This window comes from Microcaecilia unicolor, chromosome 6 (assembly GCF_901765095.1).
Source record: "Microcaecilia unicolor chromosome 6, aMicUni1.1, whole genome shotgun sequence".
Taxonomy (NCBI): domain Eukaryota; kingdom Metazoa; phylum Chordata; class Amphibia; order Gymnophiona; family Siphonopidae; genus Microcaecilia; species Microcaecilia unicolor.
In genome coordinates, this window is record NC_044036.1 from 342223640 (window position 1) to 342249334 (window position 25695).

The 25695-nt window shown below is 45.7% G+C and overlaps 1 protein-coding gene across 1 annotated transcript in view; it reads right to left on the reverse strand.

Moving 5' to 3' along the window:
• RNF213 (ring finger protein 213) overlaps positions 1-25695 on the reverse strand; it is a 250730-nt gene that overhangs the window by 202803 nt on the left and 22232 nt on the right. The window contains 6 exon segments of the mRNA XM_030206876.1: positions 4173-4311; positions 7171-7226; positions 9613-9805; positions 11231-11443; positions 12641-12900; positions 20450-20739. Of these exon segments, the coding sequence (XP_030062736.1) occupies positions 4173-4311; positions 7171-7226; positions 9613-9805; positions 11231-11443; positions 12641-12900; positions 20450-20739 (1151 nt within the window).

Sequence of the window (25695 nt, forward strand, 5' to 3'; positions counted from 1 at the left end):
GAGAACAAGATGCAAGAGGCACAAAGGGTGCTAAGATCAACGCTGTCAAGACCAAATTGAGGTCCCACTGCGGAACAAGTAGCCTACAAGAACAATGAACCAGCTTCACTCCCTAAAGAAAATCGTACCACAGCTGGAAGAGAAGCCAAAGACCTACCCTGTACTGGACCTCGAAAACAAGCCACGACCGCCACCTAAACCTTCAATAAAGCCAAGGCCAAACCCTTCACCAAGCCACTCTACAAATAAATCCAAGATGTCTGCCACAGACACCCAGAGCAGAACAATGCTTTCCTCCTGGTACCAACTTTCAAAATTTCACCACACCCTTACAAAAGGCCAGAGACGTAGACCTCCTACGAGACTTCAGCATCGTAGATATCAGTCCCGAACAGTAACCTCTCTCCCACAGGTGCTCCCTTTCAAGAGCCAAGCCGTGAGAATGGAGGTAAGTCTAGCAGAATGACCGGCACCTGCACCAATTGCTTCACCCCTACGAGAGGAAGAGAAACTCTCAGGATCAAGCGCATCAAATTTTCATACTAGGGGTACCGAGACCAGTCCGGCACTCTATGCGCTGAATGACCTGACTGATCAGCAGCCCAAGGGGGAAACGCATACAGGAGACCCTGCAGGGGCCAAGGGAGAAGTAAAACATCTAAGCCTTCTGCAAAACTAAAAAATCATGTTGACTAGGCATTGGCTGCCCACAGATCTTCCCCAAGCCTGAACTACTCTGTTGAAGGCTTCCTGGCCCAGACTCCATTCACCTGGATCCAGCATGTACCTGTTTAAGAAATCTCCCTACTGTCTACCCTGTCACATGTGCTGCTAACAGGTCCCGAACGTGTCTTTCTGCCCATGCCAACAATTCTGAAGTCTCCAGCCCCACCTGAAGACTGCTGGTTCCTCCCTGATGGCTCATATAAGCCACCGCCATGACTCTGAAAGAACTCCAACTTGCCTTCCAGGATGCCCTTGAAAAGAGTACATGGCCAAACAAATCACCCATGTCTTCAACCTGTTGATTGACCACTGAGCTTTAGTCAGTGACCAATGACCCTCTACCACTTCAGCACCCCAGCTGGACAGACTGGCATCCATGGTGACTACTATCCAATGTGGGACATCCAAAAACATGCCCTGCTGCAAAGTGACAGAATTCAGCCACCACTGCAGAATGCATCTCACCATCCCCCTGAGGGACAAGTGCACCTCCAGATCCTGCGGTGACCATCAAGGTAACAGCACCCCACAATAGAGGTCTTGTATAAGCCATGGTCCACTGTACAAGATTGAGTGATGCCACCATCGAACCCTGCACCTGCAGATAATCTTGGGCCCGTGGTGTTCTGTAGGAAAGGTGGCTCCAGATTCTCGCCTAGGGAAGATACACCCTGCCCATTCGAGCATCAAAATGGATTCCCAGACACACTAGACACAGAGTTGGAACAAGGTGACTCTTGGCCAGTTTCACCACTGACACAATAACTGCACCACCTTAACAGCAGCCTGCCTGCTCTCCTGAAAAGTCTTGTCATGGGTCAACCAATCATTGAGGTACGGAGGTACCAAGATACCTTCCTTTACCAGCGCTGAAGCAACCACACCATCACCTTGGAAGAGGTTTGAGGAGCTGTGGCCAAACTGAAAGGATGCAAAAAAATTGAAAATGCTGCCTCAAGACAGAAAAAAAAAAAAAAAAAAAACATAGAAAATGCTGGTGCAGCTGGCTGATAGGAATATACAGGTACGCCTCCATGAGATCTCAAGCCGTGAAAGACTCCCCACACTGATCACGATGACCCAGCAGAGTGTCTCCAGTTGGAAGCAAGGAACCTTTTAGGCTCCGTTTACCCACTTTAGATCCAGAATAGGGGAAAAGGAACCCTCCTTTTTTGCCACCATGAAACAGATGGAATACGAGCCTGTTCCGTGCTCGAGGAGGTACTGTGACCACTACCTGCAGAAGACGTCTGTGTAAGATATCTCTGATGGCCTTGATCTTCCACCGAGCCCAACATGGAGATTCCAAACACAAACTGGGTAGAGGATGTTCGAACTCTAGTGCATAGCCGAGACAGACAATCTCGAGCATCCAGGTGTCATTTCAAAGCAATCTGGGTCTACCTCTGATAAAAACGCCCCAGCCTTGCTCCCTACCAGAGGACCCTCGACATCTTCATTAGGAATTATGGACTGACCCAAGCCAACAAAGCCAGAATCTCAGCCCCCTCCTTGAACGAACGGAGTTCTTTCAAAGAGACTACTACGCTAACCTCTGCTAGACCTGCCTGGACGATAGTGCCTAGACTGTCTGCCCCTAGCTGCCGAGCACTTCCAGCAGCCAGGAACCTTAACCTTGCCTAACCCCTTTAATTAACATCCAGCTCCTCCCCAAAGAGCATGGAACCAAATGGCAAGGAATACAACTTAGCCTTGGAGACATTATCCACCACCCAACCTTGCAGCCAAAGAGCCCCACAAGCCAAGACCACCAGGGCCATGTTCTTTGCAGAGGTCAAGAACCCATCTCCAACTTAGCCACCTCCTGATCCAGCACCCAACGGTCTGCGACCAGGTCATCCCAACACCTTCTCTAAGCAGCGGAAACATGCTCTTGTGACTAGTTCCCCACCTATAGCCACCTGGACAGCCAGCACTGACAGATCAAAACTGAACTTAAGCAAGGTTTCCATCTTACGATCTTGGGGGGGGGGGGGGGGGGGGGGGGGGGGGGGTCTTTGTGCCACGCTGCCATTTACTGGTATCGTGGTCTTCTTGGGAACCGCCATCACCAAAGCATCCACTGTTGAAGATCAAAAAAGTCCCTGTCCACAGAGGGAATAAGATGAAGCTTGGTCATCGCTCAGTCCACCTTACAGGATGTGTCTAGGGAGTCCTAATACACATGAATCATCTCACAGAGATCCTGGTTCACAGGAAAACTGCTGGGTGGCCTCTGAAAACCCCTGACCAAAAGGTCCACCTTAGCGGTGAGCCTTCCACCACATTTTTATCTTCAAAATTATGGACCAAAGAGACCCGTGAAATGAGCTTTGCCAACTCCTCCCTTTGGAATATGCATACAGAGGGGTCATCCCCAAGGGGAAAGACATCACCACCAACTTCTGGACTGTGGAGGACATCCTCCTCCAATAACCTGGAATCGAATTCTTCAAAAATCTTCTGGCACCCTGAGCCATTTAGCTAGCTCTAGAGCAGAACGGGCAGGCAAAAGTGGCTCAGTGGGTACACCTAACCTCCCAGCCTGATAGAGTGCCCAAATGAGCTCAGGGGGAAATCCCGTGCCACCACCATGTTCCTCGTCTCCCCCAGCCATGATAGACACAGTCAGGGAGGGTTCTCTGGAGTCGGGTGCGACAGATGCTCAAAGGCGCGCAAAAGCCCAGCAATGGTGGTTCCCATTGAAACTGAAAATGCCGCTACATTCACTCCCTCCCTCCCTCCTCTGTGTCAAGTGGGGAAACCAGAGCCTCGAAGGCGCTCTTAGATGCACCCTCCAAAACAGGAGGCAGCAGCAACTTAGGCTCTCCACATAACTTACATCTAGTGCCTAGTGCTCAAGATCCTTGTGCCCATAAGCCACTGGGAAACTCATGACACAGTTGCCAAACTGACCTGCTCCTACAGGGTCCTGGACTGACTGCACCGCTGGGCTAGCTCAGAAATAGCCAGAAGCTATCCGTTGACAACTTTTTTTTTTTTTTAAGCTGCTTCTAGCCATGGAACAGGCTCTCAAAGCACCCGGTAAACCCTGGGGCCAAGGCATTAAGTCCTTCCAGCAAACGGGGGGCTCAGGGGGAGGGACCTAGCCACCCAGGTGTGACATCCCCCAATGGCCCAACCCCTAAATAGGCGCAAACAAGAAGCAGAAAACAGCCAGGATTTTTTTTAGTAAATTGGGGCCAACCTCCCAAACAAAATATACATACACTAGACCCTAAGGGGTCCCCCCTCCCCACCAGATCGGCACAGGCTGTGCGGCCACCATCTGCTGAGACTGAGAATATATTGGCTAGGTAAGGGTTGCACAGTGCTCTTATACAGTTCTCACTCTCCATCTGCTGGTGGGCGACATAACCCAAGCGTCCAGTTGCTGGACTGGTCTGGAGGGTTGACAAGGAATTCATCTTTCTGCAGGTACTCACCGTGCTTGCCTTTACAACTACCTCAGCAGACAGGGCTGGTACTAGATAAAAATTCAAGAAGTCTGTTTTCTTGCAGATCATCTCATGAAGTTTACCGCTGATACTTAAACACGTCTTTACAGACTCCATCTGAAGAGCTCTGAAAATTAGAAGGCCAAAATATCAAAGCCACTGAAGGAGACTGGGGCAAGGAACAAAGGGTCCTTTAAGAAAAAACAAACATACATTTTTTTTTTTTTGTTACATTTGTACCCCGCGCTTTCCCACTCATGGCAGGCTCAATGCGGCTTACATGGGGCAATGGAGGGTTAAGTGACTTGCCCAGAGTCACAAGGAGCTGCCTGTGCCTGAGGTGGGAATCAAACTCATATGAACAAGGTGATTATCAATGATTTAAAAACAAAGAAAAACCAGCATACTGTTGGCCACGTCATAGGCATAGTTTGGGAGGATGAGAAGGGGCACTGCCCATCCCCCCCCCCCCCCAACGAGCTGTGCTGCCTTGACCAGAGTTGAACTCCAAAAAGCCTGCTTGCCACTCCATTCCTCAGTATTAGCATGTTCTTGCTCCTTCTACCCCCATGAGAGGCCTGGTATCGCTCTCCACTACCCCTGTACCCACCCCCAGTCCTCCAATCTTTCTGCTGCCGGCAGCCTCAGCAATGAGAAAACACGCTGACTTCAACCTGCCCTGGAAGCCCTTCTCTCTGCAGCTTCCCATCTACGCAGGAACAGAACTCTTGTACAGAGAAGGGCTTCTGTGGGGGGGGGGGGGGGGGGGGTGGATACATAAGTATTGCCACACTGGGAAAAGACCAAAAGGTCCATCGAGCCCAGCATCCTGTCCATGACAGCGGCCAATCTAGGCCAAGGGCACCTGGCAAGCTTCCCAAATGTACATTCTAAACATGTTATTCCTGGAATTGTAGATTTTTCCCCAAGTTCATTTAGTAGCGGTTTATGGACTTGTCCTTTGGGAAACCATCTAACCCCTGCAAAAAGCAGTGTAGAGACAGGCCAAAGTCAGTGTGTTTTCATATTGCTGAGGCTGCTGGTGACCGCAAGATTGGAGGGCTGGGGGCAGGTGGGGTGGAGTGGAGTGCCATATTGGGCCTTATGAAGGTGAAAGGAGAGAGAACATGCCACAGTCGCGGTTAGGGGAGAGAAGGGTAAAAAAATATTGATGAGAGGGGAAGAGAAGCTGGACTGGGGTGGGGGGTAATGGGGAGATTAGAAAAGATGTTGCACTCTTGGAAGAGAGAGAAAGAGATTGATTCAGTACCAGGGGGAGGACAGATGTTGGCCGGGGTGGGGCTGCAAGACCTAAACTGTACTGGGGATAGACCCTCTAAGTGGCCAATGGGTAACCCCAGGCAGGTGGCTAGGCGTTTCGTGACAAGGAGGTATACATAGATGTGTAAAACACTTCTAAATGAGAGAACGCCTTAGCCCCCAGTGGGGAGAGTCTAGTGAACAATTGAGAAGTCGGGTGTCTGCTAGCTTTTCCCCAATTCTAATCTTTCCTTTTTTCATGTTTTAGTAAGCTGTTAGTGCACGGCTTCTGCTAAGATTTTGTCCGCATTTGAAGATAATAAAAGAAGTTTGCTGAATTGACAACTGATTGTGTGAGATTCATTGGGTAAGCATCACCCATCGCAGAGATGCTGTGAAGAGGTTAAAACCTCACTAGATACGCTCAATCTGGGCTCCGGCTGTACTAGCGTTATAAAAGCAGTATATACCTATCTACATATTGCCGTATCTACATCTAGACTGATCAAATTTGCTAAACGTGTTGCTGTCATGAGAGAGACAGAGAGATATAGAGATATAGATATGTTTCTTTTCACTTATATTTAGACTGATTTCTCTTTCCATATTTATCAGTATATTCAGATTAATTTATGGATTAAGAGGATTCATAACTTGTAGAGATGGATTGGCCACTGTTGGAAACGGGATGCTGGGCTTGGACCTTTGATCTTTCCCAGTATGGCAACACTTATGTAAACCAGCGAGAGAATCCCAGCACGTCCAGGGAAGATTCGTGAGAGGGCCTGGAAACTGCAAAGAGCTCTTGGTGACACTGTAATTATGGTTCATTAGACTTAATACACCGCTTTTTGCAGGTGGCATCAAAGCAGTGAACAAACAAAAATAATAAGAAAGAAACTACAATATAGTATAGGAAAGTAAAAAGAAGAAAAAGTACAAGAAATAAATTTACATAAAATACTGTTTGTTCCAAGGAGGGGATGAATATACTGCAGGGAGTAGTTAATGTTGAAATTAATCAAAGGCAACTGAAAACAGGTGAGTCTTCAAGAAGGACCTAAATCATGGGTAGGATCCTTCAAGATGGAGATGTTTAGGAAGAGAATTCCATAGAGAGGGTGCAGAAGAGCAAACAGATGTAAGAGAAGCTAAATTCAAGGAGGGAGGAAGAGTCTTCGGACTTCCAAAGAGCAGACTATTATTAGGGAAGAAAGATAAGAAGGACTGATAGAATAAAGGATCAAATTCTATAAATGGCATCGAATAACATGCTAAGTGCTAACTCTATAAATGGTTTATAGAACATACTTAGCGCCAGGACCACCAACCAACTTTAGACACAAAGATTTACACCAAATAAACCCTGATGTAAATCCTCACCTCTAAATTAGGCACAGACGCCCCTGATTCTTCCATTGCCCTTTTTGGAGCCACATGACTAAAAATGTGCATGTAAATTTCAATTAATGTCAATTATTGATAATTCGTAAAATCCCAGCACCAATACGACAATACAAAGACACAGTCCACTGAACATGGCAGCAAAGACTCCGGCTGTGAACCCCCCCCCCCCCCCCCCCACATGAAGAGCACGGCCTCACAGCTCACACAACCCATCACAGGTCCCGGGCTTAGACTAGTTTGCTCCTAAAGGCTGCCATGTTTCCAAGACGGCTTTACTTCCATGTGTTTGAAGGACACAAGGCCCAAATTTAAAAATTACCTGTTCTGGTTACTGTTCATAATATGCAATATCTTTGTTAAGAGAGTCTCCACCATCTGGAAAAGTAAACAGAAATGTCAATTCTAGCAACTAGTCTATTCGAAAAACACAGACAAGTTAATATTTGAAACCCAACATGTTTTCTTTAAGTGCTGACCACAACATTTAAATATTTTGTGTGTACACAGTGCAGCTATATATGTGGAAGCAGCAGCATGGATGGAGAAATTAGTTCTTACTTGGTAAATTTTCTTTTCATTAGTCCTTTCCACTGTTCCAGAACCTGTGTGATAGTTGTGTCCATCAACCAGCAGCTGGAAAACTGAGCTGAGACAGCTCTTGAATCTCGGAAACCTTGGGTGGGCCTCTGGAATAGTGGGAAGGACCTAATGGAAAGAAAATTATCAGGTAAAACCTAATTTCTCCTTCCATCACATAGTTTCCGAGCTGCATGGAGAACACGTTCTTTTAGCTTATAATCGCGAAAACATGCGATAATACCTTTGGGGAGGTTATTCCTTGTAGCCCCTAAGGCTCTATGGGCTCTGTCCAATAGTACTTGCTCAGGCTCTAGAGGCGATTCGGGGGTTGCCACCAGTGCACAGACTATCTGCTGGATCACTGTTTCATTGTCTTGATAGGTGGGAGATTCCGGCAGCCCCCGAAACCGGAGATTATTCCGCCGGCTGCGATTTCCCAGGTCTTCTATCTTGTCGGTTATAGTTTCATGCCCCAAGTCTCTCTCAGTCACTTTCCGGTCTAAGGCCCCCATAGTCTCTGTCTGTTCCTCAAGCCGGGTCTCCGTTTCTTCAACTCTGTGCCCCAGTTCTTTAATTTCGCTTCTGAAATCTGCCCCCATCTTGGCTAAATCGGCTCGCATCGCTTTTAAATCAGCGCAAATTTCATGTAGCAGAGTTCGTAGCTCTGGAAGGGATTCCTCCTCTCGACTTATCTGATCGGAAACATGTCCTCTGTGGAGGGATTGCGTCTCCGCTCCCTGCGTTTTCCTCTTCACTGGCCGCCATAGTGATTTGCCTCGCAGTTCCCGTGTAGGCGAATTGGGAGAGGTTCGTCGCTGCAGCGCTCGATTCCATATCTTCTCTAGCTCTGTCGCGCCGGAAGGTCCACGATCAGTCCCTCGTTCCCACTGATTAGCACGGGACCAGCGGACGAAACTCTCTCCCTTCCCTTCTTGAGGATTTAGTGTTTAGGCCGCCCTCCCATGTCACGCGAAGGATGGATCCGCAATCAGCTTTTGTCGGGGCACTTCGCAGCCGTTTTCCCAGTGTCTGCACTATCAGAGGCTCACTGCTGCCAAAAATTCGCTCACCAGCCTCTTTAAACGGTAGGGAAGCGCTCCGTTTTTGTTATGGGCAGTCAGGAGCTCAGCGTTTAGGCTGCCATCGCTCCCGTGACGTCACTTCCCCCCATCACATAGTTTCCCACTATTCAAGAACCTGTGGAAGGTATGAAAGCAATCCCTAGAATGGGTGGGATCCTGGCGCTGCGGCCGAGGGCCAAAGCCCCAAAACCGGCTTCCGAGCGCATCCATCCCGTAGTGCTTGGCAAAGGTATGCAGCATCAGCCTCCTTGCAAATATCCGCTAGAGACAGTAATGTACCCTCTGCACACTTCATAGAAAGAGCCCACAAGGCCCAAGGGACCTGCTTTTCCAGAAGCAAATAAGCTGACACGATAAGTCTCCTTAAGCAATCTAGCAATTGTGAACATGGAAGCCATAGGTCACAAGCCTCCGTTTACCAAAAAGCACAGTCTGGTTGATGTGCGAAACTCATTTGGGACTTCCACATATATTCAGAACTGTCTTATAATATCTGCTCATTATACTACTATCATGTCACCCAAGATTCTTCTGTAACACTAAATGTCTATTTTCTAATACATTTCCACCATTCATGATGTATTGTAAGCCACATTGAGCCTGCAAAGAGGTGGGAAAATGTGGGATACAAAAACACAACAAATAAAAGGACTCTACACACATCAAGAAGCTTTAAGGAAGAATACTGAGCCTCTTCATCCTCTCTGCGAAAGGATGGAAGCTAAACGGATTGAGATGAAACGCCGGTACCACTTTTGGAAGAAAGGAAGGAACGATGCCTTTGAAAAAGTGGAGAAAGGGATCCTAATAAACAGAATTTTAAAAGGCATGGGATAAGCATGCGGGATCGCTTAGGAACAGGAAGAATTAGGGGTTACAGAGGATGGGTCATTTGGCCTTTGTCTGCCGTCATGTTTCTATGAATTTCTACCTCGTTGCTTTTAATTTAGAGGTTAGACTTTCTTCTGGAGTTGATGGCTGTTCTCCTTTAAATACAGTAGCCTAAACTTTCTTAAATAAATACGTAGAACAGCAGCTCTCTGTGGCTCGCCTGTGAGCCAGTTGCAAGACATCTGGAAAGTGGCTCTATGAAGACCAACCTCAACTCCGCTGTAGCTCACGGTGCTTTCTTGCAGCCTGTAATATGTTCCCAGAAAAACGTCTAGTAAATCCATGGGCATTTCTGTCAGGAAATCTTTAAGGTGCTTCTCAGGTAGCAAAGAGAACCAGGACCGGATCAGGGTTCTGTCCATTTCCAGTAGGTGTTTTTTGCTCTTCATAAGAGACAGGACACTACAGAAAGAAGAAAACCAGAGACGCTTAGAGACAAAATTAAACGTCATCTCAGCCTTTCTGCATACCTTCATCTTCTAGACCTGCAACAGTGCATCCCATTGGCTTAGTAAAAGTCACAGGACCTGACAGTATATTTTGGAATTCACCCTGCAACCTACCAGTCAACGTTAGTTTCCTGTTGGGAGGCAGGTGAAAGGTTCACAAATAGTAACATAGTAGATGACGGCAGAAAAAGACCTGCACGGTCCATCCAGTCTGCCCAAGAAGATAAGTTCGTGCAAATAAAAAAGTAGCACATATGAATTTATCTTCTTGGGCAGACTGGATGGACCGTGCAGGTCTTTTTCTGCCGTCATCTACTGTGTTACTATTTGTGAACCTTTCACCTGCCTCCCAACAGGAAACTAACATTGACTGGTAGGATGCAGGGTGAATTCCAAAATATACTGTCAGGTCATGTGACTTTACTAAGCCAATGGGATGCACTGTTGCAGGTCTATAAGATGTATTGTAATGCAATCATGTCCCTCACCTCATACCCCTCCCCCCCAGCTTTAAGAATTTTATTTCTCCGGTAGTCACTATTGCCTCTTTAGGCAGAATAGAGCTGCCTGGTGGTTATTTGTTGGGGGAGGGGGGGTTGTTTAAGTACGCAATGCTGTGAGTGGATAAAATAATTCATTTTGCTTTGGGGTAAATTTGCTGGGTTGAGCAGTCCTGGTTGTTAATATTTAGGTTGATGAGGGCGGGGTTCTGCCTTATAAACATTGGAAATATGGATTGTATAATTTAATATTTTGTACTGTGCTCTGAGCAGTTTTTTTGGGGTTTTTTTAATACCAAAGAGTCAGCAATAAGGAACTCCAAATACTGTAAATATTATACAATATTGAAGTTGCTGTCAATAGGTTGTTTTTTTTTAGCGGAATTAACTGGACAAGCTTCTGAACACAAAAAGATCCTCAAATATTTTTATATTAAAAGGCAGGCAAATTCACTGCTCTGGATCTCAGACCCCAAATGGTTGGCTTACATGTCCTCTGCCTCAGTGTAACTATTTTGACAAGTTTAATATACCATCTCGCTGAATATTTTAAATGTTTGGGGTTTTTTTTTTTTTAATCACAATAGATATAACCACAGAATCAAGTAGACCCTTAGCCTGAATATCCCAGTGGATAGAACAAACCCCACCCTCCAAACTTCAACATCTGTTAGCAGAGAGAACTACAGCTTCACAATTATAGCAGAGAACACAGAAGATTCTCCCCCCTCCCCAAAAGGAATAAAATGCAACTTTTTCCATCTCAAATAATTTAAAAAACAACCGATGCTATAAACGTTTCCTACTACGGACTAAAATTAAACAAGAAAAAGAGGCAGGACAGAATGGCATGAATTGCTGAAGGCAGGGACACTTACTCATGATAAGAAGGCTTCTTTCGAAGATCATTGAATGGGAATCCTTGTAGCCCATTCCAGCAGTCTTCATGTTCGAGAGAAGCCCCCAATGATGAAAAGTTGTCGGGATTGGAGGTTGCAGAAAATTCATGCAGTAAAGGGATGACGAGCACCCAGGTGAGACAGCCTTCATCGATGCATCTCTGGCACAAGTGCACCAGATACTGCTTCATTCTGTAATGGGATGAGAGTGGCCCCAAGGAGCCAGTCAGGAAGAACAGGGTCTGTAGATTCCTGCCCCTTCCTCCCCACGGGAACACAATTCAGAAAGAAAGGGAGACTTTTTCCTAATTCCTTACAAAGAAAATGTGGAAACAGGTCAAAATGTAGTCACTTGTCAATCAAGCAACCAGGGCTGCTAATTTGTTAGCGCTCTGGTCTCATACTGCAGTGTGGTGTCAGTCCTCAAACGAACAGTGAAAGTTCTGTCCTGCATCTGTCCTCACCTCTCCTTCTGCTGATCAGAATATTAACAGTAACCCTGGCACACTACAAAGTTCCACTAACATCACTTGTCCAAAAAGCACACTGAAAACGCTCCCCAGGCGGTAGGACCTAAACTCTTCACTCTATTTCTGGGTATTTGCCCACCTTAAATGGACTTGGGAAAAATCCACAATTCCAGGAACAACACGTATAGAATGTTTGTACGTTTGGGAAGCTTGCCAGGTGCCCTTGGCCTGGATTGGCCGCTGTCGTGGACAGGATGCTGGGCTCGATGGACCCTTGGTCTTTTCCCAGTGTGGCATTACTTATGTACTTATGTCCTCTACTTGGCTCACTTTTATTACATAGAGCAGTGATTTAACCTATTGTGATGTCATAGTGGCTCATTCCACCAATAAGAGCCAACCTCATTAGTGATGTCACAATGGCTTGATTGTATAGAATGTTTGTACGTTTGGGAAGCTCACCAGGTGCCCTTGGCCTGGATTGGCCGCTGTCGTGGACAGGATGCTGGGCTCGATGGACCCTTGGTCTTTTCCCAGTGTGGCATTACTTATGTACTTAAACTTCCACACTCAGGGTTCTCATTTCAAGTACTGGCATCTCAAGGAGATTTCTGCAGTAGGTCACAAGGTCCCAGTGGACAGCGATTTTATTACACAGAACAAGCATTAAGAGGTTCTGCTGGGTCTTCCCTAAACCAGTCCTCTGAAGACACACAGTCCAATGCTAAGCACTGTCTAAGCTGCAGGGTATTTACATGTTGGAGAGGGATATGTGTGTGCCTGAGAGCAGGGAGGACAACGAAGAAGAAGAGGAAGGGGTGAGCACACTGGACGATGCATAATATTTCAAACTATCAAACAGTTAACTATTCATTATTTCTGGACAGTCCTCTCCCCAGACAATCAATGAATTACTCACGATAGATAAGAGGTCTCCTTCATGCTCTTGATTTCCTGAAGAAAGGCCCCTTCTGACATCTTCTCCAGACAGAGGAGGTGACATAGCTGGGTCAGCTGATTTTTAGAAGTTGGAAGTTCAAAATATTCACGTATAATAAGCAGGAGCAGCCCTGTTGTCAGTCGGCTTTTCCCCATCACAGTCTCCGCTGTTGCATCCTTGTCCTTGCTCAGAAAGGGCTGCGCTAGGTTACTCATGAAATCTAAAATCAATCCCTTCACCTAAAAAAAAAAGGCCAAAAAGCACAGCTTTCACTTACAGGCATACAAAGACCATAATTATGTGCTGCAGGTGAAGAGAACCTCAGAGGAACCTGTTACAGAAGAGGCGATACGGACGGAGAATGTCCACACCCTCAATAAAACTCCAACAATTCTCTCTGATACTCTTAATAAAGCTTTATGGTGTTATAAAAAGAGTAACAGCAATAGCCACCAATAACTATCAAAAAGGAAAGTCTGTACAAACCAGGTAGAAAACAGGAAAAAAAAGACAGAAATATTCTCCGTTCTTCCTTTCAAAAGCAATGACTCTGGTGGCCCCTGACACTAAAGAACCACTTGACAGATATAACTAGGAAGCAACAGTTACCACAGAAAAACCTCTTTTTTATTCTTATCAGCCAGCGAAAGTTGGAAAGAATTATAGAAAAGGGGTTGTGTGTGCTGCCTTTTTTTTTTTAAGCTACCCCCCCCCCCCGTAAGTGTGTGGTTAATTATCAGTCGAATAAATTTGTTTTCTTTGAACCTTCCCAACTAACAGCCTTTATAACAGCTAGAAAAGTATAGGGAGGATAAATCTCTTGGTTAAATATGTTAATTCTGGTGCTGTCATAGGTTAAGCCAAGTAAATACTTCTAAAAATTGTTGCAATTAAAGAAAATTCCATTTAGTTAATCTTGAACCCACAATTGTGGACTTGAGTAAAGATGGTAGTAATGTTTTTCCTTTTTTTTTTTTTCTCTATTACGAGAACTGCGTTCAAATTATGTTGTACCAGTATTTTACTTTTCTGTGAAAGTGTTATACTTGAATGTTTAATGAAAATCTTATAAATAAAAATTAAAAAAAAAAAAAAAAAAAAAAAAAAAAGTTGTGAATGTCTGTGAAAATAACTCTCCAAAATGTTTACAGATTAGGATGAAACTTTGTACACAGGAAACAAATCGATAGAGATACAGCAAGCTTGAAAATGAGCCATATCAGACTGGGATTCCAAATAAATAAGCCCCCCCCCCCCCCCCCCCCCAAACGTTCCAATGCATTTATATGCAAGAAGTTGTTCCAGCTTCAGAAGTTAAAAAAAAAAAAAAAAAAAACACACACACAACTTACATACAGTTAAACACAGCAGTTTAGAGAATTGCAACTTTCAAACTGCCTCTTCCCGCTCTTTCCCCCAACCCCTAAACTGCCCCTCAATGCAAAATCAGACATCCCAGCATAAACACCATCCCCAAGAACTACCCCTGCAACTGTCCTACCACCCTGCAAACTGCCCCCTGAAAAACGTACCCTCCACAACTCCCCAACACCCAGCAAAGTCTCCACCTCCAAAATCTACCCCCTACAAAATGCCCCAACACCCTGCAAACTACCTCCTTTCAATTTCCCCTCCACCCTTCAATCTGGCCCCTCTCGCCACAACTCTGATAGAGATGTTTAAATATCTCCGTGGCATTAAAGTACAGGAGGTGAACCTTTTTCAAATGAAGGAAAACTCTGGAATGATGAAGTTAAGAGGTTATAGGCTGAGGAGTAATCTAACAATACTTTTTCACAGAAAGGGTTGTGGATATGTGGAATAGACTCCTGGTGGAAGTGGTGGAGACAAAAAAAACGTATCTGAATTCAAGATAGCGTGGGACCCCTTAGGGAGAGGAGGAGATAGTGGGTGCTGTGGATGACCGTTATCTGTCATCATATTTCTAATTACTCCCACGTACATAACACATGTGGAGAACACGAGGAACACACAGACACACTAGCATCACACATAATTCCCTAGCTGTGATGTGTTGCATTTTAAGTTGTTCAGATATTTTTGGGACGCTCTCACTCCTGTGGCAAGAAGCAAAATATTGAATGTTTAACGTTAAGGGGGGGGGGGGAAGGGTAGGGAGGGGAGGAGGTTCGTGGGGACAAATATTAGAAACTAAGGTGACTAAATTGATGTGTTATATATTGTATTATGAGCTGTCTGACTATTGTTCAAGTTTTGAATTGCAATAAACAAGAATTTAAAAAAGTTGTTCAGATATACATTTCATTTTCGTTATTTCTACTGAGAAACCTTTCTGACCAAATTGTACCAGCTTTCTTATTGGTTCCTAGGTTTACCACCAACTAACATCTGTTACCACTGGCAGGGTCAGATTTACAAAAAACCAGTGGCTTTGGTTTAGACCAAAACTAAATCCACAGCCGAAATTCATTGCTTGGTTTCGACCGGAACCGAAGCCAAAACAATTGTGTCGGCCTTTCCCCTCTCCTGGCAGAGACCTGGGACCCTGAGTTGCCTTACCACCCATAGGCCCTAACTTCCTGTGGCATCCTTGAAAGACTGCTGCAGGAAGCCCTGATGGCCCATTTTGAGATTAGAACCAGCGGCAGCCAAAAACGCAAACAGGATGCTAAGAATTATTAGGAAAGGGATGGTGAGTAAGACAGAAAATACTAGAATGCCTTTGTATCGCTCCATGGTGCGTCCGCACCTTGAGTATTGCATTCAGTTCTGGTCGCCATACCTCAAAAAAGATATAGCGGAATTAGAAAAGGTTCAAAGAAGAGTGACCCAAATGATAAAGGGGATGGAACTCCTCTCGTATGAGGAAAGGCTAAAGAGGTTAGGGCTCTTCAGCTTGGAAAAGAAACGGATGAGGGGAGATAGGATTGAGGTCTATAAAATCTTCAGTGGTGTAGAATGGGTAGAAGTAAATCAATTTTTCACTCGTTCCAAAAGTACAAAGACTAGGGAAGTTACATGGAAATACTTTTAAAACAAATAGGACATTTTTTCTCACTCTGGAACTCTTTACCAGATGTGGTAACAGCAGTTAGTATATCTGGGTTTAAAAAAAAAAAAAAAAAAAAGGTTTGGACAAATTCCTGGAGGAAAAGTGCATACTCTGCTATTAATACAGACATGGGAAGTAGTATGGAGTGTTGCCACGATTTGGGTTTCTGCCAGGTACTTGTGACCTGGCTTGGCCACTGTTTGGAAAACAGGATACTGGACTAGATGGACCATTGGTCTGACCCAGTATAGCTACTCTTATGTTCATATAAGCAGGAGCAAATCTCAAAACAGCCACCAGGACCTCCCACAGCTATCTTGATAGCCAGGTGGGCTTCATGCCAAGAGGCCAAAAGACCACCACAGATTCTTGAAGTACACCTGGGGAGGCCTACAGGAGGACGGGTGGTTGGCCAGCCTGGGGGGGTGGGGGAGGAGAGGAGGCAGAGACGGAAAGTTATAATGTGGCAGGGGCGAGAGATTTTCTGTTTGGCCAAGATTTCGGGCCAGTTTCACTGCCAAATCCAGTTGTCCTGATATGACCCTCACTAATATATCTCATTTAGTCCTAGCACACCCTACCCTCCTTATGAATCTTAGTTGCATTTTAAATTATTTCCCACTCTATCCCGTTCCCTTATAACGTGAAAATTGTATTATAGGTTTCATTATGTTCTATTACACCTTATCTGCTCCCGTATTATTTTTGTGATAATTTTTTTCCACCACCTCCCTTGGGAGGGCATTCCAGGTATCAACCACACTCTCCATGAAAAAGATTTTTCTGATATTACTCTTAAAGTCTACCATCCTGCAACCTCAATTCATGTCCTCTAGTTTTATCGTTCCTAGAAGTCAACAACATAGATATTACATCTGCTATATAACCGCAATTCAACAACAGTGCCCACTTGGGAGCCATGCTGTGAGAATCAAGTCATGCCTGACATTGCTACTGGACTTTGATACAGCAGAAGAGTCATGAGAGAGGACCCGGACATGACCCACCAAGGGCCACAGCCCACACCATGGTCATGGTTGGACAAGGGCATCAAGCAGGGGTGTACCTGGAATCCGGCAGTAGGGGGGGCCAGAGCCAGAGAGGGGGGGGGCACATTTTTGCCTCCCTGCCCTCTTCCCCCCCCCCCCCGCCACCTCTCTCCACCCCCCTCCCCTGCTGCTTACTTTTGCTGGCGGGGGGCCTCAACCCCCGCCAGCCGAGGTCCAACCCGAAATCTTCATATTTCGTCTTCCTCCGTGGCCATGCTGCAAGGAAGTAACGCTGCAGTGCTAATTCGCTGAATCCAGTTCGGAGTCTGACGTCGCAGCACGTTGTACGCAGCGGGGGAGGGTTGACGGCGGGGAGGGGGGCCAGGGCGAAATCTGCGGGGGCCCAGGCCCCTGTGGCCCCAAGCAGATACACCCCTGGCATCAAGGCCTTCCGACATCGGCTCCTTGACTGAAGAATCATGCTGCCTTGGCATTCTTAGCCGTGGCCATAAGATCCATCATCAAAGTCCCCCACCGGCAGACAAGAGAGCAGAAAGCCTCCGTGGAGAGGTAACATTCCCCGGCTCCAGAAGGGTCCAATTGAGGAAATCCGACTGCACATTTGAAATGCTGGCCACGTGCTGTGCAGAGATCTAAAGAAGATATGTTTCTGCCCAGGACAACAACTTGGTTGCCTCCCTAATGGTTGACATACACCACTGCCATGGCATTGTCAGAGAATGGCCCTGGTTTCCAGGCAGTTGATGGACCACTGAGCCTTCTCCTGCGACTAATGGCCCTGGGCCAGTTGACCAAGAAAGTGCGCTCCCAAGACTGGCATCAGTTGTCACCAGGATTCAGGCTGGTGCCTCCAGAGGCATGCCAGCTAACAGCCAAGCTAGGTCCAGCCACCAGAGCACAGAGCAGACTGTTCCAAACCAGCCTGGGCAAGGGGAGAAGAGCCTGAAGGTTGCCTGATTGAGACCAGCAGTACAGCAAGGCCCTCGCCCACAGAACCACTTCAATCATCGCTGCCATAGAACATATCACCTTGATGCACTGTGGCCAAACCGAACAGAAGGGTCCAAAACTGATAATGACAACCCAGAATCACAAAAACTTGTGATGGTCCGGATGAATGGGAATGTGGAGGTAAGCCTCAGAAAGGGTCCAGTGTTGTGAGAAACTCGCCTTTGTGCACCGCCACAATCACAAAACTCACTGCGGAACAAGACCCAGAGGGCCCTGTTGACGTCACCGAGGTCTAAAATGTGTCAAAAAGGAGCCCTCCATCTTGGGTACCACAAAATAGAATACCTGCCAGAACCTCTAGTACAGCAGTAGTGGAACAATGCCACACAACTCCAACAGAGGGTGCAACATCTCCCGGTCTGACGTGCTGTGGACTCTGGTAAAAAAGTGTTGCAATTGTCCCCCAATGGGAGTTACCAGAGGATGGGTCTGCAAACCTTCATTTGGCAGGACGGGAAGCTGGCTCCAAGAGCTCTGTCACGGCTTCCCCAATGCTTCCCCCCCCCCCCCCCCCCGAAAGACCTGACCAAGCTCAACCTCGACCCCGAGGCACCTGCAAAATGGGAGAACCAGCACTGAACTTCCCGGGACCGGCCATGGGACACACTACAGGAAGGCAGGCACAAAGCTCCATTAAGCGTGGCATCTTGGACTCCACCTTTACCAATTTTTCAAGATCTTCTCCAAAAAGAGAAGGACCCCAAAAAGGCAACTGCCCAAGGTGGACTTTGGATGCTACATCCACCACCCACTGGTAGATCCACAAAAATCGGTGCTTGGCCATGAACAGCACCAGGTTCTTAGCTGAGGGCCCTAACCAGATCATAAAAGGACACCGGACAAAAAGGCCCTGCCCATCTCTAAATCAGACGGGTCCTCCAACGCCTCTTCTGGAGCATTCAGAAGATTTTTGGCCCAATAAAAGCAAGCCCTCACCACATAACCACCACAAATGATAGCTCGAAAAGGCAAAGGTGGACACCTCAAAAGAGTGCTTGAGAAGCATCTCCAGGTGCTGATCCTGTGGATCCTTGAGAAGCATCTTCAACTTCCACGGGTACTGCCACCTTCTTGGTCACAGCCGTAACCAAAGCATCAACCTTGGGCTCCCGAAAACGGCCCTGCTCCTCCGTAGGCAAATGATTCAACTGAGCTATAGCCTGAACCGTGCACAAAAGAGCACCTGGCTGTTGCACCTCAATGAGCTCCTTGTTGTATGGGAACGCCTTAGGAGGTTGACAGGTGCCCTTGAGAACCGGGTCCCCTTTGTGGGGGAGCTACTGGTTGCTTGTCTTGCAACCCTAGGCAGTGCAACACGGGGAGCTCCTGTCGGTGAAAAAGATGGACCACTGAAGGATCCTCCTCCACAGGAAGCTCCGAGTCCTCTTCCAAGACCCCTCAGGCCCACTCATCCTTCTCGATGAGCTCTCTAACAGCAGATGAGCCAAGAGGTCCTCCACCACTTCCTGATCAGGCGAAAGCTGGCTAGGCCACTTAGTGCCAAAGGACACCCCCCTCCCCCATGTCCTGTGAGGGGCTGGGCACAACTGCAGTTAAGGCAATAAGCCTGGTGTAAAAAGCAGGACGAACTCGGAGGAAAACGGTGACGGGCCTCTGCCGCCAAATCGGCCAGGGTTGAAGGCGACAATGACTGGCTCACTCCTGCCACAGGAAGAGTCCGAGACCAAGCTGGGAGGTCAAGTGCCTCCAACTGAGCGCAAGTAGAATCACCACTGGGGGACAGTGGCAGGAATGCGGATCCCCCACAATAACCGGCTAGACAGGTCCCAGAGGCTGTATAATTGCTAATTTCTTCCCTCCCCCCCCCCACAAAAAAAAAGTGCTATTGAGAAGGGATCAAGTAGTTTCGCTTTTCTTTCTTAATTTATTTTGTTTTTAAACAAGCCTGTAAATCTAAGGGCTCCGTTTACAAAGCCACGCTAGCGTTTTCAGTGCACACAAACAGTGTAGATGGCCGTAATATTCCTATAGGCATTTACACAGTTAGCGCATGCTGAAAACGCTAGCGCACCTTTGTAAACAGTGTCCTAAATCTAGAAACCCCAGGAGAAGAGCAATTCCTTTTTTTTTTTTTTTTTTTTTTCTTTTTGTTAAGTAATGCAGAGCCCACAGCACCTACCTACCATCTGCTGAGGAGACTAAGGGGTGCAAGGCTCCAGAGCACTTCAGTATGTCTTAGTCTCCCCATCTGCTGGTAGGACACACAACCACTCGTAGGGCATGGTCTGGAGCTGACACTAAGGAAATTCCGTTTTCTTTGTCACTTGTGTACCTCTGACATTTAAACACCAGCTCTAGGGTTGATCTATGCACTCACACCTAAATTACAAATGCATAGTTTCATTGTTATACACAGATACCCCTAGTGCTAGCACTTCATTGTTGAAGCTGTGAGTGATCTCTCTTGTTTGATAAGAATATTTTTCAATATCTATGCTCTCCTGTGTACATGCTAAGAGAAACAGAAAAAATAAATAAAAACACTTGTATTTGCCAGCATCCTTCTACATATTTTACAAAAGGCTCCACATAATCAGCATAGCCTTTTGTAAAATACCAGGGGAAGTGAACTTTCTGAACCGAATGTTCCACTTCCTACTTCGACATTCTGTGCAAAATGGAGCTTTCAGTAACACACCTATAGAGAAGTGTTGAAAATGTTTTCCTGTTAACGTAACAATGAACTTTAACCCAATTTTTTAAAAAAGTCACCTTTTCTGGTCCAAATTGAAGAGATTTCCACTCAGCTGCGTTGCTCTCAAAAACCATTTGCTTTGACGTTACAAAGTAGAACTGACGCAGATGGGAAAGGAAATTCTTCAGATTCACAGTGTTCCAGGTATCAAGGATGGAAAAGATATTATCCAGCATTTTCCTTCCAGCTATCTCCTTTCCCTGAACCACATCTTTCATTTTATCATCCCAACCGAAAACTTTCTTAAATTGTTTCAGGAAGTTAGAATCAGGCTTGGCGCAAATGATGTCATCATACTGGTGCCATTCTAAATAAATTAAAAAAAATGCAATTCCATCATTTAGAGTAACACTATTCTCTGTACAATCCCTCTCCTTGACATTTTGTACCACCTGAAGCACAAGAGGGGATTGCTCCTGGGTGTACTTAGATACTGTCATGCTAAACACTCAGGGGGTCTTTTATAAAGCCACGCTACCCAGGATTGGAAGCGGAGCAAATCCTCTTCTGGGACATGGTACAGGTGGTCTACATAAAGAATCCAGTACATTTCTTGCTATGGGTCACATCTCTTATCTTGACTTGAGAAAATATTTGTCTTTTTCGTCTGTTTTTAACTTTTGAATTTCTATACTTTATTATTGCATTGGAATTAGAAGAGGTACAGAGAAGGGCGACAAAAATGATAAAGGAAATATGAGGAAAGGCTGAAACCACTAGGGCTCTTCAGCTTGGAGAAAAGACGGCTGAGGGGAGATATGATAGAGGTCTATAAAATAATCAGTGGAGTGGAACGGGTACGCGTGAATCATTTGTTTACTCTTTCAAAGAACACTAGGACTAGGGGGCATGCGATGAAGCTACAAAGTAGTAAATTTAATACGAATTGGAGAAAATTTTTCTTCACTCAATGTGTAATGAAACTCTGGAATTTGTTGCCAGAGAATGTGGTAAAAGCGCTTAGCAGGGTTTAAAAAAAGGTCCGACAGCTTCCTAAAAGAAAAGTCCATAGACCATTATTAAATTGACTTGGGGAAAATCCACTATTTCTGGGATAAGCAGCGTAAAATGTACTGAACCTTTTTGGGATCTTGCCAGGTATTTGTGACCTGGATTGGCCACTGATAGAAACAGGATGCTGGGCTTGATGGACCTTTGGTCTTTCCCAGTGTGGCAACACTTATGTACTTGGGATTCTGAATGGAATCTTGCTACTCTTTGGGGTTCTAAATGGAATGTTGCTATACTTTGAAACTCTGCATGGAATCTTGTTATTCTTTAGAATTCTAGAATGTTGCTACTCTTTAAGGTCCTACATGGAATGTTGCTACTCTGTGGGTTTCTGCCAGGTACTTGTGACCTGGATTGGCCACTGATAGAAACAGGATGCTGGGCTTGATGGACCTTTGGTCTTTCCCAGTGTGGCAACACTTATGTACTTGGGATTCTGAATGGAATCTTGCTACTCTTTGGGGTTCTAAATGGAATGTTGCTATACTTTGAAACTCTGCATGGAATCTTGTTATTCTTTAGAATTCTAGAATGTTGCTACTCTTTAAGGTCCTACATGGAATGTTGCTACTCTGTGGGTTTCTGCCAGGTACTTGTGACCTGGATTGGCCACTGATAGAAACAGGATGCTGGGCTTGATGGACCTTTGGTCTGCCCCAGTGTGGCAATACTTATGTACTTATGGCTTCCAGTAGTTGCCAGGGGACAGTTTAAACTTTGTACCGTCATTTTTAAAATTGTGAATGGCGATGCCCTATTGTACGTTAGTGACTAGATTATATTTGTTACATTTGTATCCCACATTTTCCCACCTATTTGCAGGCTCAATGTGGCTTACATGGTACTATACAGGCGTTCGCCAATTCCGGAAAGAACAAATACAAGGTGATGTTGTGGCAGAATAAGGTTCATGTGTGACAGATGCATTAGGGGATCTTAGAGAGGAAGAGTTAAGTTACGTCCATTACGAGCTTTGGTTTCGTTGCAGGGATTCAGGCTTTTATGTTGGGTCGGTGGGGTTTGCCTTTTTGAACAGGTTTGTTTTTAGTGATTTCTGGAAATTTAGGCGGTCATACGTTGTTTTTACAACTTTTGCCAGTGCGTTCCAAATAGGAAAAGCTGGATGCATACGTTGATTTGTATTTGATTTCTTTGCAGCTTGGGTAGTGGAGATTTAGGTAAGTTCGAGCTGATCCTATTGTGTTTCTGGTTGGCAGGTCTATGAGGTCTGTCACGTATCCCAGGGCAGAGTTTTAGAAATAGTTATGTGGTTAAAATAAAACTAACTCAGGGATTGTAGGTATGAACTTTATAGTTTCTGGTCCTGATATCCTTGGATGGTCCAATTGAAGCAGGTTGCTTTAGGCTTTTTCTTTGTTTTCCAGGAGGAGGGTTAGATGTAAATATAGATCCAGTACCGGTCACAGGGCATGAGGAGAGTTATTTGCAATAGGAAGGGAAGATAAAAGTTCTTTTCTCCAGCCAAAATAAAAGAAAGAAGTTCAAAGTAAAATTGAGGACTGTTGCCTCAATACAGACTGCGTAGAAAAGTCAATAAAATTTGGATTGTAAATAAGCAAAAAGTGTATTTTTCTTTGTTGTTGTTACATTTGTACCCTGCGCTATCCCACTCATGGCAGGCTCAATGCGGCTTACATGGGGCAATGGAGGGTTAAGTGACTTGTCCAGAGTCACAAGGAGCTGCCTGTGCCTGAAGTGGGAATCAAACTCAGTTCCTCAGGACCAAAGTCCACCACCCTAACCACTAGGCCACTGTATTATCTGCAGAGCCTCATGTGAACCCAGCCACATTCTCCTGCTTTTCTTCCATAGAGGTCCTGTTGGTATTTATTTATGGCATTAATACCCCGCTCTTTCCCGCTTGATAGCAGGCTCAGTGCAGCTTACAGGATGTGGTACAGAGTGTCAGTAGAAATAACACAAAGTAAGGTACAAGGTGTGCTACAAAGTACCACAGAGATAACACAGAGTATGGTATGAAGTATCACAGAGATGATCCAGTTGGAGAGAGTAGGACAATAGGGAGGGATGTGTGGGAGAGGATTGGAGAATGGGTAGTGTGGTTTGAGTTCGAGAATTAAGTTGGGGCTGCCACTACTGCTTTGCTCTGAGCCCCTCGGAGCCCGTCTCCAGGGCCTCTGCCGCGTTGCCCCTTCTCCTCGTCGCTGCTGCTGCGCTCTGGTCTCGGTGCGGTCGACTGAGCCCTCGGTGGCCTCGGCGATTCCCTCAGAGCGTCCTCACGCCTTCATAACTCCCATGCTCCTGGGGCAGCTCCACTGGACAGTGCTCCCCTTTACTGCTGCCTTCTGAGGAACAGGGTGGGCGAGGAAGTAGAGCCGGGCGCAGGACCGCTTCCACACAGACTGTGTGGTCCCCATGGGAGAGGCTCAATTGTCTCTCCCAGCTCTGGGTGGGCGGGTGGGTGAGGAGGCAGAGTTGGGCGCGGGGTCGCTGTCCCGTGAGCCTTGTGGGGAGAAGTTCAGATCCTTCTCCCTGCTCCGAGGGCGACAGCAGTGCCATTCGCCGGACCCGCACGGGCTCCCCGAGCGCCATCTGCTGCCTCATGCGGTCCCCGTGGGGGTCAATTCAGAGTGGTGCCTGATTAACTCAGCACACGTTATGGCAGCTGTTTTGCTTAACTTATGCAATTGCTTAGATGGTAAGCACAGGCTTGGAATTACTGCAGGTAGTGGAGAGGGGAAGAGGAGATTATCTGAGGAGGTTCAGGCATTTGTACCATAACCATACCTTGGAATGTAGCCAGGGGAAATGCTTGGTAATTTGGTTTTTAAAGTCCAGTATCTAATATTTAACAGGCACTTCTGTTCATCAAAGACATGCAGTAGATGGATGTGTCTCACTCCTGTGAAATTATTTGGAAGTTTTAATGCTGAGAAGCTTCCGCAGTAGTATAAGTTACAGATATGAACATTATCTCAAAAGTTGTAGTGGGGGTTTAGTTAGCAGTTTCTGATCCTGGTGTCCTTTGTTCCAATTGATGCAGATGGGAGGTTTTTCAGTTGTAAATCCAGCTTATTTCACAAGCAAAGAGAGTCAAAGATCAAAGGCTCACCTATTCACACCCATCCTGTTAGAATATCAATGATATGCTTTGATGTCCCCATGCATACCTCCTACCCACCCCCATCCTCCCACCCTGTCAGACTGTCATAGTAATGCTTGAAGGTTTTCACTTATATACACTGTCAGCTAGCAGATTTGCTTATTTCCGATCTGAGGAAGAAGGGCAACCTTCGAAAGCTAATCAAGAAATGTACTAAGTTATGTCCAATAAAAAAGGTATCATCTTATTTTCTTTTCCATGTTTTATTTTGTTTGATTTCTATTGATAACCTTAAGAGTGGACTAACACGGCTACCACACTCCTCTACTTAACAATAGAAAACAAATGGCTGTACTTAGCACTTCTACGTGAGTTTCTTTGGAAACTTAATGCAGGGGCTGATGGTTGGCTTTAGTTTTAAGAAATCTGTGCAAGCTTTCATATGACACATTGATGAGGAAATGATATATGACAGGAGGGACGTTAATTAACACTCTCTCTATTTTTTATTCAGTTTGTTTTTATCTACTCTGCATAGTTTGAAAACTTAAAAAAAAAACTTGATATTTATTTTTATTTTATTGCATCCCACATTTTCCCACCTTTTTGCGGGCTCAGTGTGGCTTACAATAAGTTGTGAGTGATAGAAATACAATTTGTTACTACTCAGTTATGGATTACGTTGTGAGGAGTTAAAAAAAAAAAAACTTGATATACTGCCCTTCAGTGAAAAATCAGAGAGGTGTACAATAAAAGCAAAACAATGGAAAGGAACCTATGTAAAAAAACTAATGCAAGGGCTATCACAGAACGTAAGTCAGCTAGGAGGGACAGGTGGGCCGATGATGTAACAATATACATCCCATTCAAACAAGACACCAAAGAAATCTCCAACGAAATCAATCAAAGTCTACACGTCATGAACACATGGGCAGACGCATTCCGCCTGAAATTAAACGCAGAAAAAACCCGATGCCTGATACTCACCTCCCAATACAACACAAATGAATTCAGCGCTATAAACACACCAACCCTAAACCTCCCAGTCTCAGAAACACTAAAAATCCTTGGAGTCACCATCGATCGCCACCTAACACTCGAAACCCACGCAAACAATACAACCAAGAAGATGTTCTACGGCATGTGGAAATTGAAAAGGATAAGACC